We start from the raw sequence: 13878 nt of genomic DNA, 5'->3' as shown, positions 1-13878 counted from the left end.
AACTCTGCTTTGTTCTTTGTGCTACAAAGCCGTTGCTTTGAAGCTATACAACGTGTCCCATTCGACGCCGTGCCTGGAGCAAGAAGGATTTAGATTGTAGATAACATGTGTTTAGTTAGTGATTGTCACTTAGCACTGCAACTAAAATGCTTTGACCCCACCCTTTTAGAGTTGCAGTGCTCTCTGTGACAGGGACTCTGAAATCAATAAAACAGAGGAGCGGGAGATGTGTTTCAGAGCGGTAGGAGATTTGTAACTGAAAGCACATCTCTGTCCGTTGTCCTCGCGAGAAACAAAGAATCTAACTCTCTTGTCTTTCCTGTGTTTGTTTAAAATTGTCTCTAATAGGTATTTAGACCTGACACTAATAAAAACAATAATAGAAAAAAAATCAAACCCATTTAAACTTGCAACACAAATCCATATTCTGCTTATCATTTCTAGTTACTGCTTTGTTGTAGTAACTTACAATTACACATGTACATGAATTATTTTATGTTTATTTATGTGTATTTAACATTTTACACTCTGGATATCTTCTTGCTATACAGCGTGGAAATGATGGGGCATCCAGATCTGTGTTCAGAATTTGACATCAATCAGCTTGAACCGCTGCTGCCACAGGAAGTAGTGGATGACCTGCTTAGCAAATATGTGAAGACGTTTACTGTAAGCTTCACACACACACACCTGTCACACTAAAAGACATTCTGCTGGGTTTGCAATTCCAGTTCACAGGCAAACTGATCATTTGGAGTCAAAAAGCTGAGCTTTTCAAATGGAATAAAAATAACTTCTTAAATTAAAGACAACTTTATTTTGGGTTTATATGTCCGGACAAGAAATTATTAAAAAGAATCTTAATACACCTTCCCTGCTGGAAGGTTAACGGCCACATAAATTAAATCTCTCCATTTGCCCTTCTGTATCTAGCAGAGATGCGCAGTGCAGTGGATTTAGCTCATCATGGGATAACCCTGGACTGCAGTGGCGGTCCAAGGTTGTATGAGGTCTTGAGCAGAATTTGATTTAGGGGTCCCTCTTGCTGCCAAGAACATTGGCACCTCTAACAGCATTTCAACTTGGATTTAGTAAAATCTGGGAGAGGGGCCTAGTTTATTATTATAATTTTTTACATTTTTTCTCCCCTCCAAGGGATCTTTTGTGGGCTCTAGTGTCCCTTATATGAAAGTAGGCTGACAGGAAAGGGGGAAGAAGAGGGGAGAAGACATGCGGCAAATGTCGCATCTCTTCTCCCCGACGCGGCCGTACGATTCCGCGACGGCCGCGTCGAGGACGCAAGGCCTCCAAACGTGGGTCGCGCTGTCCCCTACGCCACCACAGCACGCCCAAGGGGCCTAGTTTAATTGGCCAACCTAAAAAGCAATTAGTGATCATTGTAGTTTACTAAGATGTATTTGTGAAGAAACAGAGCTCAAACTCAGATTAAACTCATAGCATCAGATTGTTGCTATGGTAACAAAACTAACTGAAGATTTTTTTTTAACTTTTACAAAGTAAACTTGCCATCTCCTTAAAATTTTAAATTTAAATGTTAAACGATTTAAAAAATTTTATCGATGCTGAAGCAATTAAATTTTAACAGCATTGACATTCTCAATAAATTAATGTTAAAATGCTATGTTAAAGTCTGTCTTAAAATGTTAGCATTTTGGGGGGGCCCTGAAGGACTGGGAGGCCTTAAGCAGCTGCTTAGTTCATTTATGGCATGGGCTGGTTAGAATAGAATAGAATAGAGTAGAGTAGAATTCAACTTTATTGTCATTGCACTGTCGTAAGTACAAGCAACGAGATGTAGTGAATATGATCAACTTTACACTGTGCTGTTAGATTCGCTAACTGCTGACTTCATTTGGATTTAAAAGCAGTGCAAATAATTGATATTTATTTTAATTGTATTTTTTTTTTGTTTGTTTATTTTTAAGATTCTATAGTTGTGGGTTTAAGTATTGTCAGCAATATCTTCCAGTAACATAATTACCCAGCAATGTTTTTTACATTTCCAGTCAACTTAACATACAAAAACATGGTGAGCCACTGTTGGACCGCCTCGGCGCCCCGACCACCAGGCTTAGCAAGCTTTCTGTGGCAAAACCTTGGTGTACATATTTTAGCCCATTTTTTTTTACAATTATATCAATTTCAATGTGTGCATTGTTGCATAAAAATTAAACTTAAAAATTAAGGTAAAATCTTTTGAAGTTCATTGTAGACTGATTTTAATATGCGTTTTTGACTGCTGCCTCCTTTATAGCCCACATCTCTAAGATGAGCAGTGGTTGTTACACTAGTTGTGTTTTATTTTATTAAATATGTCCATATTTCTTTGATTGTGTGTGTCTCTCCAGTCTAATATAACAGGTTGGCTGCGGAAGGCCCTGGAAACGGATAAGAAAGACTGGTTGAAAGAAACAGAGCCTGAGGCAGACCAAGATGGATACTACCAGACCACGCTGCCTGCCATCGTCTTTCAGGTAACACACAGTTTGTCATGGCATTGGAGGAGAACTTTTGATACTGTTCCTGATTTCATTTACAGTCAACTTATTTTGTTGTCCATAACAGATACATTTTTCTGTATAGATTCTAAATGTTGCTCCAACTTGGGAAAACATCTAGAGAACATAGTTCTAAGAAGCTGCTCTTTGACTGACTGCCCTGTTGCTTATGTTATAGGATGAGGTTGTATGAAGTACATTTAAGAAAAATTATGAAAAAAGGTCAATATTTTTAACACCTATTTCAAAAGGTCTATTGTATTGACTCTATGCATGTAACCTCCCGTTCTTCAAAACATGACCCACTGTGCCATAATGTCAAAACAAAGTATACACGTGTTGTCTCCTGTAAACCTGGTCAAAAGAAAGACAGTTGAATTCTCTGCAAAAATGGTCATAGGTTGCTGTGCTGCCAGCTGCCCAAACAGACAAGGATGTAAACCAAATATAATTTTATCATAAGCCTTTTCATGAGGAAAGTCAATTGTAAGGACTCCGTGTTTGCAACAAACATTTTTTACAAGATAAGATTAACAGTCATAAGTAAGTAAGATTAGTAAGATGTAATCAAATATTGCATCATGTAACCTACTGTGTACAAAATAACTGGTTAGCATCTAGACTTTCGTACGTTTTCAAGCCTTCTCCTGTGCAACGGGAAGCACTTAATGATATAGTGGTATAATTTATGCGACATGAATTCAAGCAAATTCTGTAATTTGATCAAATCAACAAAAACGTCAGAAGGGATAACGGATGGTCTGCTTCTGAGGCAACTACTTCCAAGATTTGTAAACACAACTGTCTATGAGCCCTGGCCAGGTGTGCTACCTGCACAGATGAACTAGCTTGACTTGAACAAGTAGAAGCCAAGTACTGGCAAAAAATACTCTGGAGGCAATCCAGAGTACTGTTGAGTACTCCCGTTCCTCACTTCCAACGTCTGTCATGGTAGAGTTGGGTCTTGTTGAAAAAAAATTATATTGCAGACGATATTCCACATTTTCTGCTTTCCTTTTTAAAGTCACTACTTTAAAAAAGTGTTTGTATATAAATACTAAATATTACAATATGTTTTTAATGCATCAACAAAAATATAAAACAGATGACTAGAAATGTAAACTAATTTGGCTTAAAAAACCCAGTCTGAAATCAGTTACTAAATGGAAATAAAAATATTTAAATACACCAATTACTGTACACAGTTGTGGTTCAACAGAACATTAGTTTTACAGGATGTTAAAAAGTGTTTCCCCCTGATGGTGTATTTTTAAAGAACATAAACAGTATGTGCAAAACTAAGAATAATGTTTATTTTTTACTTTTAAAACTGCTCAACTACCAATTTTATGTCACATAAAAACCCTGCAAACAAAAGCTTGCACACACTTCCTAATGATCAGGAGCTTTGTTCATTTTCATTTTGTCCATCTGCCACTGACCTCTCCAATGAAGTAATGACTGTCAGTGCTTTGATTTTTAGCTTTCATACTCGCCCCTCCTTGCATCCTTGCCGCAGCACTGTTTTCATTGCTTTAACAGCAATGAGTGTGCTGTTTCATATTTTTCCTAAACCAATAGCTAGTTTGGGACACAGAGCGATGAGCACCTTCAACTCCAGCTTCTATTGAGTTATTCAAATGTTTTAGCAGACCTGACTAGCTGTAGAGAGCTAGCTTGTTCTCAATGTTTCTGAGTAGCCTCATATCTTTGTTCCTCCAGACAAAACAGTCAGGAAATATTTGTCCTGTTTCATACATCTCGGTGGCCCTGAATCTTGCACTAAGCTTCAAGTTATTTATTTATTTTTTGGGAAGACGTTTGTGTTTCAGAAAGTTTTTCACCGTATCTGAATGGGTCATTTTAATTTTTTTTTTCTGTGTTGAGAGGAGAAGTGAGCCAACGCAGAGCTGGGCTCCTTGTTACAAGATAACGGCAGGTATGGGAGCTGCAGTGGCCAAAACACTACAGAGGCTATTGTCTACGTTTTTGCCCTCCAGCAGTGCGATGGGGGCGGGATCTTGCACGTGTGACATCACGGTGCAAGAGGTCCATAGTCTTACCTTATCGCAGGTATAATTCTGATATAATTCTGAGAAATTCAGTCCACTCCAGACTGTTAACCAGTTGACCACCTTCTCCCTTCTTCTTATGGCAGTTCAGCCATGTCTGCCTTCACTTTTATAGCTTGAATTTATCTGCATGGATGATGGGGTGACATTGTTCCACCATAAAATTGGGATATCACAATAAAGTTTATTTTCCCAGACAAGTTTTTATCTATTTCTTTGCCGGTGTTATTGTGAATGATCTAACAAGGCCCAGCCTTCTGGCATGGCACCTCAGCGTGATAAGGGTTAGATAATTGGGGCCAACATGGCACGACAGTTGTTTAGAGGTTTTTGTCTCCAGCAGTCATTGGGCAGAGTACATCTGGACTAGTCGCCAGTTCTCTACAGGGCAACATAGAATTAAACACAGGACAAGCAACCATGCATACACACACTCACACACCCAAGGGGCATTTAGAAAAAGTAAAGTAGTCACATTTTTGGTGGTTATATGTCTTTCTTTAAATCTTCACCAGATGTTTGAGCAGAATCTGCAAGTTGCTGCCCAGATAGATGGGGACTTCAAGGAGCAGGTTCTGAAACTCTGTCTGAAACAGATGAATTCTTTCCTTATGAGGTATTCCCTTCAAATACTCAAACACCGTAATTGAACTTCGTATGAAAATATTTCTGCAGTATTTATATTGCGCTAATGTGCGTTCCATACAGGTATCGGGAGGAGGTGGTAGCCTATAAAGAGGAACACCTGCGGGACAGACAGCTGCCTCAGTGTTACATACAGTATATGATCGCCATCGTCAACAACTGTCAGACATTTAAGTAAGACTTCAGTTTAAACATCAAAACGTAACTTTTAGTTACTCTTACATTATGTAAAGTTAGTCCAGCAGTTCAGGCCTCTCCCTGTTTGGCAGTCCTGTGTTTTGAGTCTTATTGTAGATTACCATGATTGATTCCAAGCAAAGACAAATCCAGACATGGTCAGAGGTAAACGTTTTGTTTTTTTGTTGTTGTTGCTGTTTTGTTTTGTTTTTTTCCCCCACAATCAGAGGTTTAAATAAATCTTTTGTTCTCCACCAGCTACTGTGGCTGGTGGAGAAATTTTTTTACTGGCCAGTCAAGCTTTTCACCACACACTGTTTTCCTATTTTTTGTGTAATATGTCCTTGATAACAAACTCCACCAGTAAGATCACATGTACAGTTATTCATGTATTCATGTACAGTTTAGTAGTCACAGTTTCCATCTTGAAGTGAAAGTCAAAGAAACTTTGCTATAATCAAGAGTTCTTGATTTTACAAGACTTAAAAATAAGTCTTGCATTTCCTATGTTGAGCATTTCCACATTTCACACTGGCTACAGCTTCCTCAGATAGTATTCAGTGAAAATGAATACTATCGGCACAGTTTAGAGATGATCTTATGGTCCCACTCCACTCTTAATGGTTATGAATACTTGTGGCTTTTCAGAGTCAGTGATTGTTTTCATCTGGGTTCCTCAGGGAGTCCATCAACAGTCTGAAGAGGAAGTACTCTCAAGCTTTGGATCCCTTTGATAGTGACGCTGCAATCGAGAGGACCCTCGGTGAGGTTGTGAAGGAAGGCTGTCAGTTTCTGCTGGATGAAGTCTTCTTAGACCTTGAAGTAAGACTTACTGGCATCAAACTGAACTAGTCTGACTGTACGACTAAGCTATTCATTAAGAGGTAGAGGGATCTAATGAAGCTTCATGCAGAGAAACAACTCAGTTTCTTTGTCACCTCACCCAACTATCCCTTTCCCTCACACAACTGCTGCTGTGGCACACTCTCTGACTTCTTTGTTCTGCTCCCATCCCGATGCTTCCAGTTTATGTGACTTCTTTGACTATGGTTTTGTGTTAACCAGAGTCACCTGAATGAGCTGTTGACCCGGAAGTGGCTGGCAGGGTCTCATGCTGTGGATACCATCTGTGTGACGGTGGAGGACTACTTCAATGACTTCAACAAGGTCAAGAAACCTTTCAATCAGGTATGGCGAGGCTGCACACGGAAGGTCTTCTGTAGTACTAAATTAAATGTTTGCATTGGATGAGTCAGATATAACCCAACCAGGTAAGGTCCCTGTTAAGAAGCTCTGTGAGTACTATGACCTTCGACCTGCTGGATGTGCTGTGTGCAGGGCATGACCAATGAGGCCCTGCGCAGGGTGGTGGTGGAGTACCTGAAAGCAGTGATGCAGAAACGAATCACCTTTAAAAATGCTGATGAGAGGAAAGAGGGAGCAGAGAGGATGATCAAAGAAGCTGAGCAGTTTAAGTTCCTCTTCAAGAAACTGGCAGCGGTGAGTTCACTGCTCCAGGATCTGTTTTAATTCTTTACATTAAGAATGTTTTTATATACATATACAAAACTGAGAAAAACAAGGGGTGGGCAAAAATGAAAGAAAAAGACAAATGAACACTGGAGTGTGCCTCCAGTAAGAGCACTTTGAATTAAAGTGCAACTCTTTTAGACCCAATCTGTTCTTGTGTTTTCTGTCCTCAGTCCTTCCTTTCAATCTTTCCAAACATATATACTTTTGCATTCTGATGTAGAAAGTAATTCTCGCTCTTTTGAAGATATCATGGACTATTTCAACCTTTATTGCGGTTATTTTTTACTCAAGCCATTTTCTCATAATGACTTTTTTTCAATTTTATTTGATTCTCAAAGAAGGCAATTTTACATTTAAGACTGGACCATATCATATCATTCCCAATAATACCGGTACAAAAAACTTGCCCAGGAAGATAAACTTTATGGTGATATGCTAATTTCATGACATAAATATCATCACGGATGCAGCGATACTTAAGTTGTAAAGGTGAAGGCAAACATGGCTGGAGACATGTGATGATGCTTCCTATAGTTGTTTACCAACTGCCATAAAAACAAAGAAAAAGACTGGTTTATAGTCTGGACTGAACTGAATTTCTCATCCATCTGTGATAAGGTAAGAATATGCAGAAGTGTAGTTGTTTTGGCCGCTGCAGCTCCCATACTCGGAGCTCAGCTCTGTGTCAGCTCACCTCTCACCTGTTAACTGGAAGCTTAGGACAAAGTTCCAAGTCATTAGGAAGCGTGTACAAGATTTTATTGTTTGCAGGGATTTTATGTGACATACATTTTGGTGTTGAGCATTTTTAAAAGGAAGATTTCCTTTTATATTAAAACAAGATTCTTAGTTTTGCACATAATGTTTGTTTACCTCTAATGTTTTTGTTTAAGAATGCACATCTTAACATCTTATAAAACTAATGTTCTGTTGAACCACAACAGTTTAATTTGTGTTTATGTATTTTTTTTTCCATTTGGTAGTTGATTTCAGACTGCTTAATGTAAGCCGAATTAGTTTACATTTCTATTTATCTATTTTGTATTTCCTTTGACACATTAAACCTAATGTGCACCGTTGTCTTGCAGCAAAAAGGTCCGGGATCTTTCTGCATGGAGAAAGACTCCGGTCAAAGAAACATGACCGTCAGGTTGATTGGCCTCTCTAAATTCTCCTTATTGTGTGAGTGTGTGTGTGCATGAATATTTGTCCAGTCTGTCTCTGTGTTGCCCTGTGACGGGCTGGTGACCTGTTCAGAAACAAAGTGGTACTGTGCATAAGTGAAACAACCGTTAAAAATGTTCCTTCCCTGAGAAAGATTACAGCATTTGAAATGTAAAATACAATAAAGTAAAATTAAAAAAACAAATTCAACAGTGAAAAATAAAAATAAATAAAAAACCATACTGAATATTGATAGAGTACTGTATATCTACTATAATAGAATAGGTAATGGCTTTCCTGACAGCTGTTCTAAGGATGGAAGCATCTGAAACGAGTATTGTTCCTCATGCGTTACTTTGTCCCAGAAGAGCAAAATGTGGGATTGGAACGTCGGTTTGAAAAAATGCTCCTTAAACATTGGACACCTCTTTTCAATAAGAATTATTATTGAAGGACTAGTCCAAAACATATAACCTCCAACTGCCTCCAACGAGATGACTTGTGAAGTTTGCGATGTTTCCCCTTGGATTTCATGATAGCTTTCCATTTTCATGTCCTGATATGAAAATGACCTTCCTGTCTCCCATTATTGTTTCACGTGCAGTGAGTGAGCCTTGGGTTTTTGTAAACCTCGATGCAATTTTAAGATTACCTTTGATTATTGATTGGGTGTGTGTGTGTCCAGAAACACTTTTTCAATAAAGCAGATTACCAGGCTGTTCACACACTAACCGTGGCTGAGGAGGGTTCTCTGCAGGAAGCATTAAACAGGCTCTCTACCTGCAGGGTGAGGACACAGACCGGCTCTGTGGCTCCATCACTGCCATCGCTGAAGTCTTCAAGCTGACTGACCCCACTCTGCTCTTCCTGGAAGTCACCACTCTGGTCTCCAAATACCCTGATATCAGGTGGGCACAGCACATGCACATTCTTCCTGTTTCCCATCTGCAATGCTTAGAGCTGCACTATACACATAGCGTATAGTTACTGCTGCTTAAAACAGAAAACTACAGTTGCCACTGCTGCCACCAAACCAAGCTGATGCCCCGTCTACTACAGGTAAAATAAGGATCTCTGTGGCATCGATCTATGTTTTGATAGATTTTAGCACCGTTACAGAGGTTATAGGTCAACCACACATCTATCCAAGGTTCAGTTTATTGATCTTTGAATTTTTCTATCTAAAACACTGTAAATAAATAAAACATTATTTTTTAGCAAGTATGGAACTAATCAGTTCAGCAGCTGGGAAACAGTGATCGCTTCAAACCTTGGTTTCCATTTACTGAACCATACACCTACTAGGGAATCACATGGTCTCCATTTGGAAGAAAAGACATTTACAACTGGATATCATCAGCATAACAATGATAGAAAATGTCCTTAAATGATTAAAGTGTTTGACTAAGAGGGAGCAAATAGAGCAGAAATGACAATGGCTCCAGAACACAGGCCTGTGGGATGCCAAAATCAATAGGACAGGAATGGAGCCTGTATAAGAAGGTTGATCCAACAGACAAGTAAGAGGACTACCATTTTAAAGTAGAGCGTGAAACACCAGCAGGATAGGCTGAGGAGTTGGGCATGGGCAAAGCATGGTCAACTGTGTCAAAAGCTGACGTGAGGTCCAACATGAGCAGTAGAACGTTTACCTGTGCCAGGCTGCATCAAAATATCATTCTAGATTAAGAAGTGCTGTTTCAGTTGAGTGGAACAAAATGGAACCAGTCCTTCATTTCTAGTGGAATCATTTCAGTCTACATCTGTTAGTGACCAGCTCTAGACCAGTCCTGGTAAGAACCATCTGAATATAACCATTTTGTGTCTGCAGGGAGGATCACATCCAGGCACTGCTGGCTGTCCGCGGGGACGCCAGCAGAGAAATGAGGCAGATGATCATTGGGACCCTCAGTGAGAACAAAGTGTCCTACTCTGGTACCACACAGCCCATATTCAAAGACATTACTGTGCCCACCATCACTACAACCATGACCTCTATGACTTCCATGGCAACCGCAAAGCTGCTCAAATAAAGCCAGACGGCCTGACACCACCACGTTGAATCACAGCAGCACAAAGAAACCTATTTTTCTAAATCCGGTGTGATTTAAGCTTCGTCAGCTTCTCCTGTTACTCTTTCTGTTTTGCTTTATTATCAAACTCATCCCATGCTTCCTTTTAAAAACCAATAAACGCTGATTACTAAACTGGACTGTCCTTATTTAATAAATTCTTTTAACAGGCTCCCCTGTTCCTGCTAGTTTATGTCATGTTACACTGTTAATGTTAGCATTCGGCTTAATCACAAACTTGTACTTCTGCATCTGTTGGTTCTCTGTTGTTGATGTACTGACTCAAAAATACACAGAAGGTAGATGTTAGAAGGTGAAGAAAGCAGCTCTTTAACATTTCTGTTAATGGTTTTTACAAAATTGTAATTTGTTTTCTTTGTATTTTATCGTTAGTCCTCAGTAAATTAGATATGACTAATCTCCTACTGGTCTCATAGCGAAGCTAAACTCAGGAATAATGAATCTACTACCTCTTTGGCTTTTGACCTTGTATAAATTAATTTATTTTTTTGTCTGTATTTTCTAATTCTTTCATTTGTTTCAATTTCTAATATTCAGTTAACTATTGTTTTTGTTGACCACTTTAGTCAGTGTCTCTTTGGTTTTTTAGTTCAGTTCAGAAGAATGTTATCCCAACGGGAAATTAAAATGTTGTCTATGCAGAGCCGTGCAGAGACCTTTGGGCCCCATAGGAGATTTCAAAACACCTTACAGCAATAATAGGCTCAATAATGAAAACCCATATTCATTCAATACAGAATTGGATCAGGTTATAACATTGTCATCAGGTACAGACAATGCAAAGCAAAATTAACCTTTATTTTACCTAATGGGTACATTGTTGTCTCTCATGCTGTTAGTCCTGGAGGGCAGGGCTGTGTGGCGATAGTTTGGACATGTTCTGAAAAAAAAATAGTGGGTACCGGTACATTGGAAACCGAATGCTGAAGCAGGATCTTAAGCTGGAAAAGCAAAGGACAGGATGAGCCAGAGGAAGGTGATCTGCTGTGGCGACCCCAGACTGAAAAACCAAAAGAAGAGGAACTAAACACTCCAGGGCTAAGACATGCAATTTGATATTTATTATGAAGATAAAATATTTTAGTGGTTAATCACACATGAATCTGACACATACTCTGCACTGTATACTGCTTTATGACCATTATGCCATTAAACATTGTGGTGAAAAAACTGCAAATTCATCCTTTAAACATTGTCCTTACCAGTGGTGCGTAGAGTATCCAGAAATGGTTCTCAAGTAAGAGTAGCACTACTTTAATATATTTTTATTCAAGTAAAACATAGTCATCTAAAAACATTACTGATAAAGTCATCTGATGGAGAAACAATTTTATGTGCAAATTCTGGAACTTTAAAGACTAAAATGAAAGGAAAATATATAAATAACACTTTAATTTGACTTAAAATTCATAAAATCAATACTTGCAGCAAGCACCTGATATATTTGTGTGTATGTATGTTAGAACAGCATAATGTACTTTCAGCTACATTATGATATGCTTATGTGCTTACTGCATCTTAATCTCCAAAGAGTTAAGCAGAACAACAAAGCTTGTGTACCAAAAAAATGTCTCACTTTGTCTCTGGTGTGTTTTGGTTAGAAAGTGTTTGTTTCCCATTCAGGGTACCAGAACACAGAATGATCAATTACAACACACTTTCCAGGTGATACTAATAACATTGTGTTTTTAATATATTATCTTTTTGGTAACACTTTATTTGATGGGGTGTGCATAAGACTGACATGACACTGTCATAAACTTGAAAGAGTCTTTATGAATGTCTATGACCATTATTTACAAAATAATGCGAAATTGGCACTTTTGATGGACTTCTAATCCAACTTTTAAAGCAACTTCTCATTAAAAGTGTCATTATTTACTGAATGACACTTCATAACACCTGTTACTATCTTCCTAACAGGTGTTATGTCATGTTTATTATGACAGTATCATATTAGTCCTATGCACACCCCGTCAAATAAAGTGTTACCCACATTTATCAAGAGTACTTCGCCAATATACTATCACAGAATTGTACAAATTGTCAATGTACTCAAAGTTTACAGACAATATGCTTATGAAAATTAGTACAATAAAACAACAGATACACTTTAGAGGAAATGTGAAAAATGTTTCACCAAGGACAGAATATTGTTTTAATACAACGTCACAGTATTCCAGTGTTACTGCAGACAAACTGACATTTCTCCTTCCTATGAACAGTGAGGATCAACAACAGAACATTCACATTCACTGCACTTTACAGAAACCTACAAAAAAGGATAAAACAATAGAGAAATTAATCAGAGTACAGAAAAATGGCAAAGGAAAAAGTCAAACTTACAATTTCAGGATGTTGTGGACTCGCTATGTATGTGACATCATCAGAACTGATGATGATTGGGACCGGAGTGAAAAAACATTTCTGAGTGATTTATTTGCCTGTTTATGTTAGAAGTAGAAAAAATAGTCAGTAATATCATAGAATCAGTTGATGCTGGCATTAACTATGAAGTTGGTTTAAGTGTGAACTTAAGGGAGAAAAACTACCTTAAAAGCTACCTTAAAAGCCCATCTCCAGCAGTCATCAGATGAGAGGCAGAGTTCACCCTGGACAGGTCACCAGTCCATCACAGAGCCCTGAAAGCTAACAATGAATAAAATGTATGAGAGACAAATGGTAGATTAACAAGGGGAATAAATTCTGTCCAATTATTTTTAAATGAAATCATGTTTATTAAGCAGTTAGTGTTGGAAACACACCAGTTTTTACTGTTGATAGAAATGTGGCCAGCTGCTCAGTGTAAAAAAAATAAAAATCCTTCCACCATGAAGACGATGTCTTTAGATTTTCTAATTCCTGATCCCTGGTTTCCTCTTTCATCTTAATTTGCTTAGACAGCAAAAATATGTTGAAGATAAAAACAACGATGAACGAGTTATAACAACAGCCTCACAATATCAAAGTCTCTTTGGGATACTGAGCTTAATTAAAACCATTTTAGGAAGAAAACTATATTAAGTCGCAACAAACAGAACCTCCATGCAGTTATAACATGAAGCTGAATGATTGTTAAAGTAATAATAAAAGTCACAATAAAATTGATAAAATAACTATTTCTGAAACCAACGTTAGTTTGTTTAAATATGTACTGCACTGTTTATAATTAAACAAAGATAATTAGCATTTTTAAGCAAACTTACCACCAGCTAGCAACATGTTAGCAGCCTTCGTCTCTTCGGTTCCTTTCGTGACCCACATTTCATTTCCATCCGGTTCTTGTCCTGTTGTGTTACTGTCTAACTTGGACTAGGACGTCACCAGCTTCAATTTACCAAAACTACTAACTATTATCAAGGCCCTCTCTACTTTTAAAGCAATATTATGCGAGTAAAAATGGCGAATTCATGATTTTTCTTCTTTTTATGGCGATTTTCAAATTTTAAAGTAAACGTTAAGTGAATGTTAAAAAATTCTGTTTTGAGCATATATTTTAAAATATGCACAAAATATCTTTGACAGATATTTTAAAGATATTTTAAATATCTTTTAAATATACACTTGAGCAAGTGTACACATATTTTGAAAATATATACTTTCATATGAAATAAAAGCTTACTTTTATTTCATATATTTCTTAAAAGTGTATTTTGGTACAATTATATTTAAGAG

The 13878-nt window shown here is 37.8% G+C and overlaps 1 protein-coding gene across 3 annotated transcripts in view; it reads left to right on the top strand.

Moving 5' to 3' along the window:
- Nucleotides 1-10354, top strand: part of exoc3 (exocyst complex component 3) — a 34893-nt gene extending 24539 nt beyond the window's left edge. The window contains exons 8-16 of one of the 3 annotated variants that reach the window (XM_028020854.1): nucleotides 552-669; nucleotides 2370-2495; nucleotides 5107-5207; nucleotides 5300-5410; nucleotides 6094-6235; nucleotides 6479-6601; nucleotides 6752-6913; nucleotides 8897-9018; nucleotides 9942-10354. In XM_028020854.1, coding sequence (XP_027876655.1) covers nucleotides 552-669; nucleotides 2370-2495; nucleotides 5107-5207; nucleotides 5300-5410; nucleotides 6094-6235; nucleotides 6479-6601; nucleotides 6752-6913; nucleotides 8897-9018; nucleotides 9942-10143 — 1207 coding nt within the window. In that variant the 3' untranslated portion in view covers nucleotides 10144-10354. Of the gene's footprint in view, nucleotides 1-551; nucleotides 670-2369; nucleotides 2496-5106; nucleotides 5208-5299; nucleotides 5411-6093; nucleotides 6236-6478; nucleotides 6602-6751; nucleotides 6914-8034; nucleotides 8129-8896; nucleotides 9019-9941 lie in introns of those variants that run through there. The other 2 variants (XM_028020855.1, XM_028020856.1) reach the window with 2 other exon arrangements.
- The last annotated feature ends 3524 nt before the right edge of the window (nucleotides 10355-13878 follow it).

Source organism: Xiphophorus couchianus, chromosome 6 (assembly GCF_001444195.1).
Source record: "Xiphophorus couchianus chromosome 6, X_couchianus-1.0, whole genome shotgun sequence".
NCBI lineage: Eukaryota > Metazoa > Chordata > Actinopteri > Cyprinodontiformes > Poeciliidae > Xiphophorus > Xiphophorus couchianus.
Note: the sequence above shows the minus strand (reverse complement) of the source record. Positions and strands in the feature narration are given on the sequence as shown.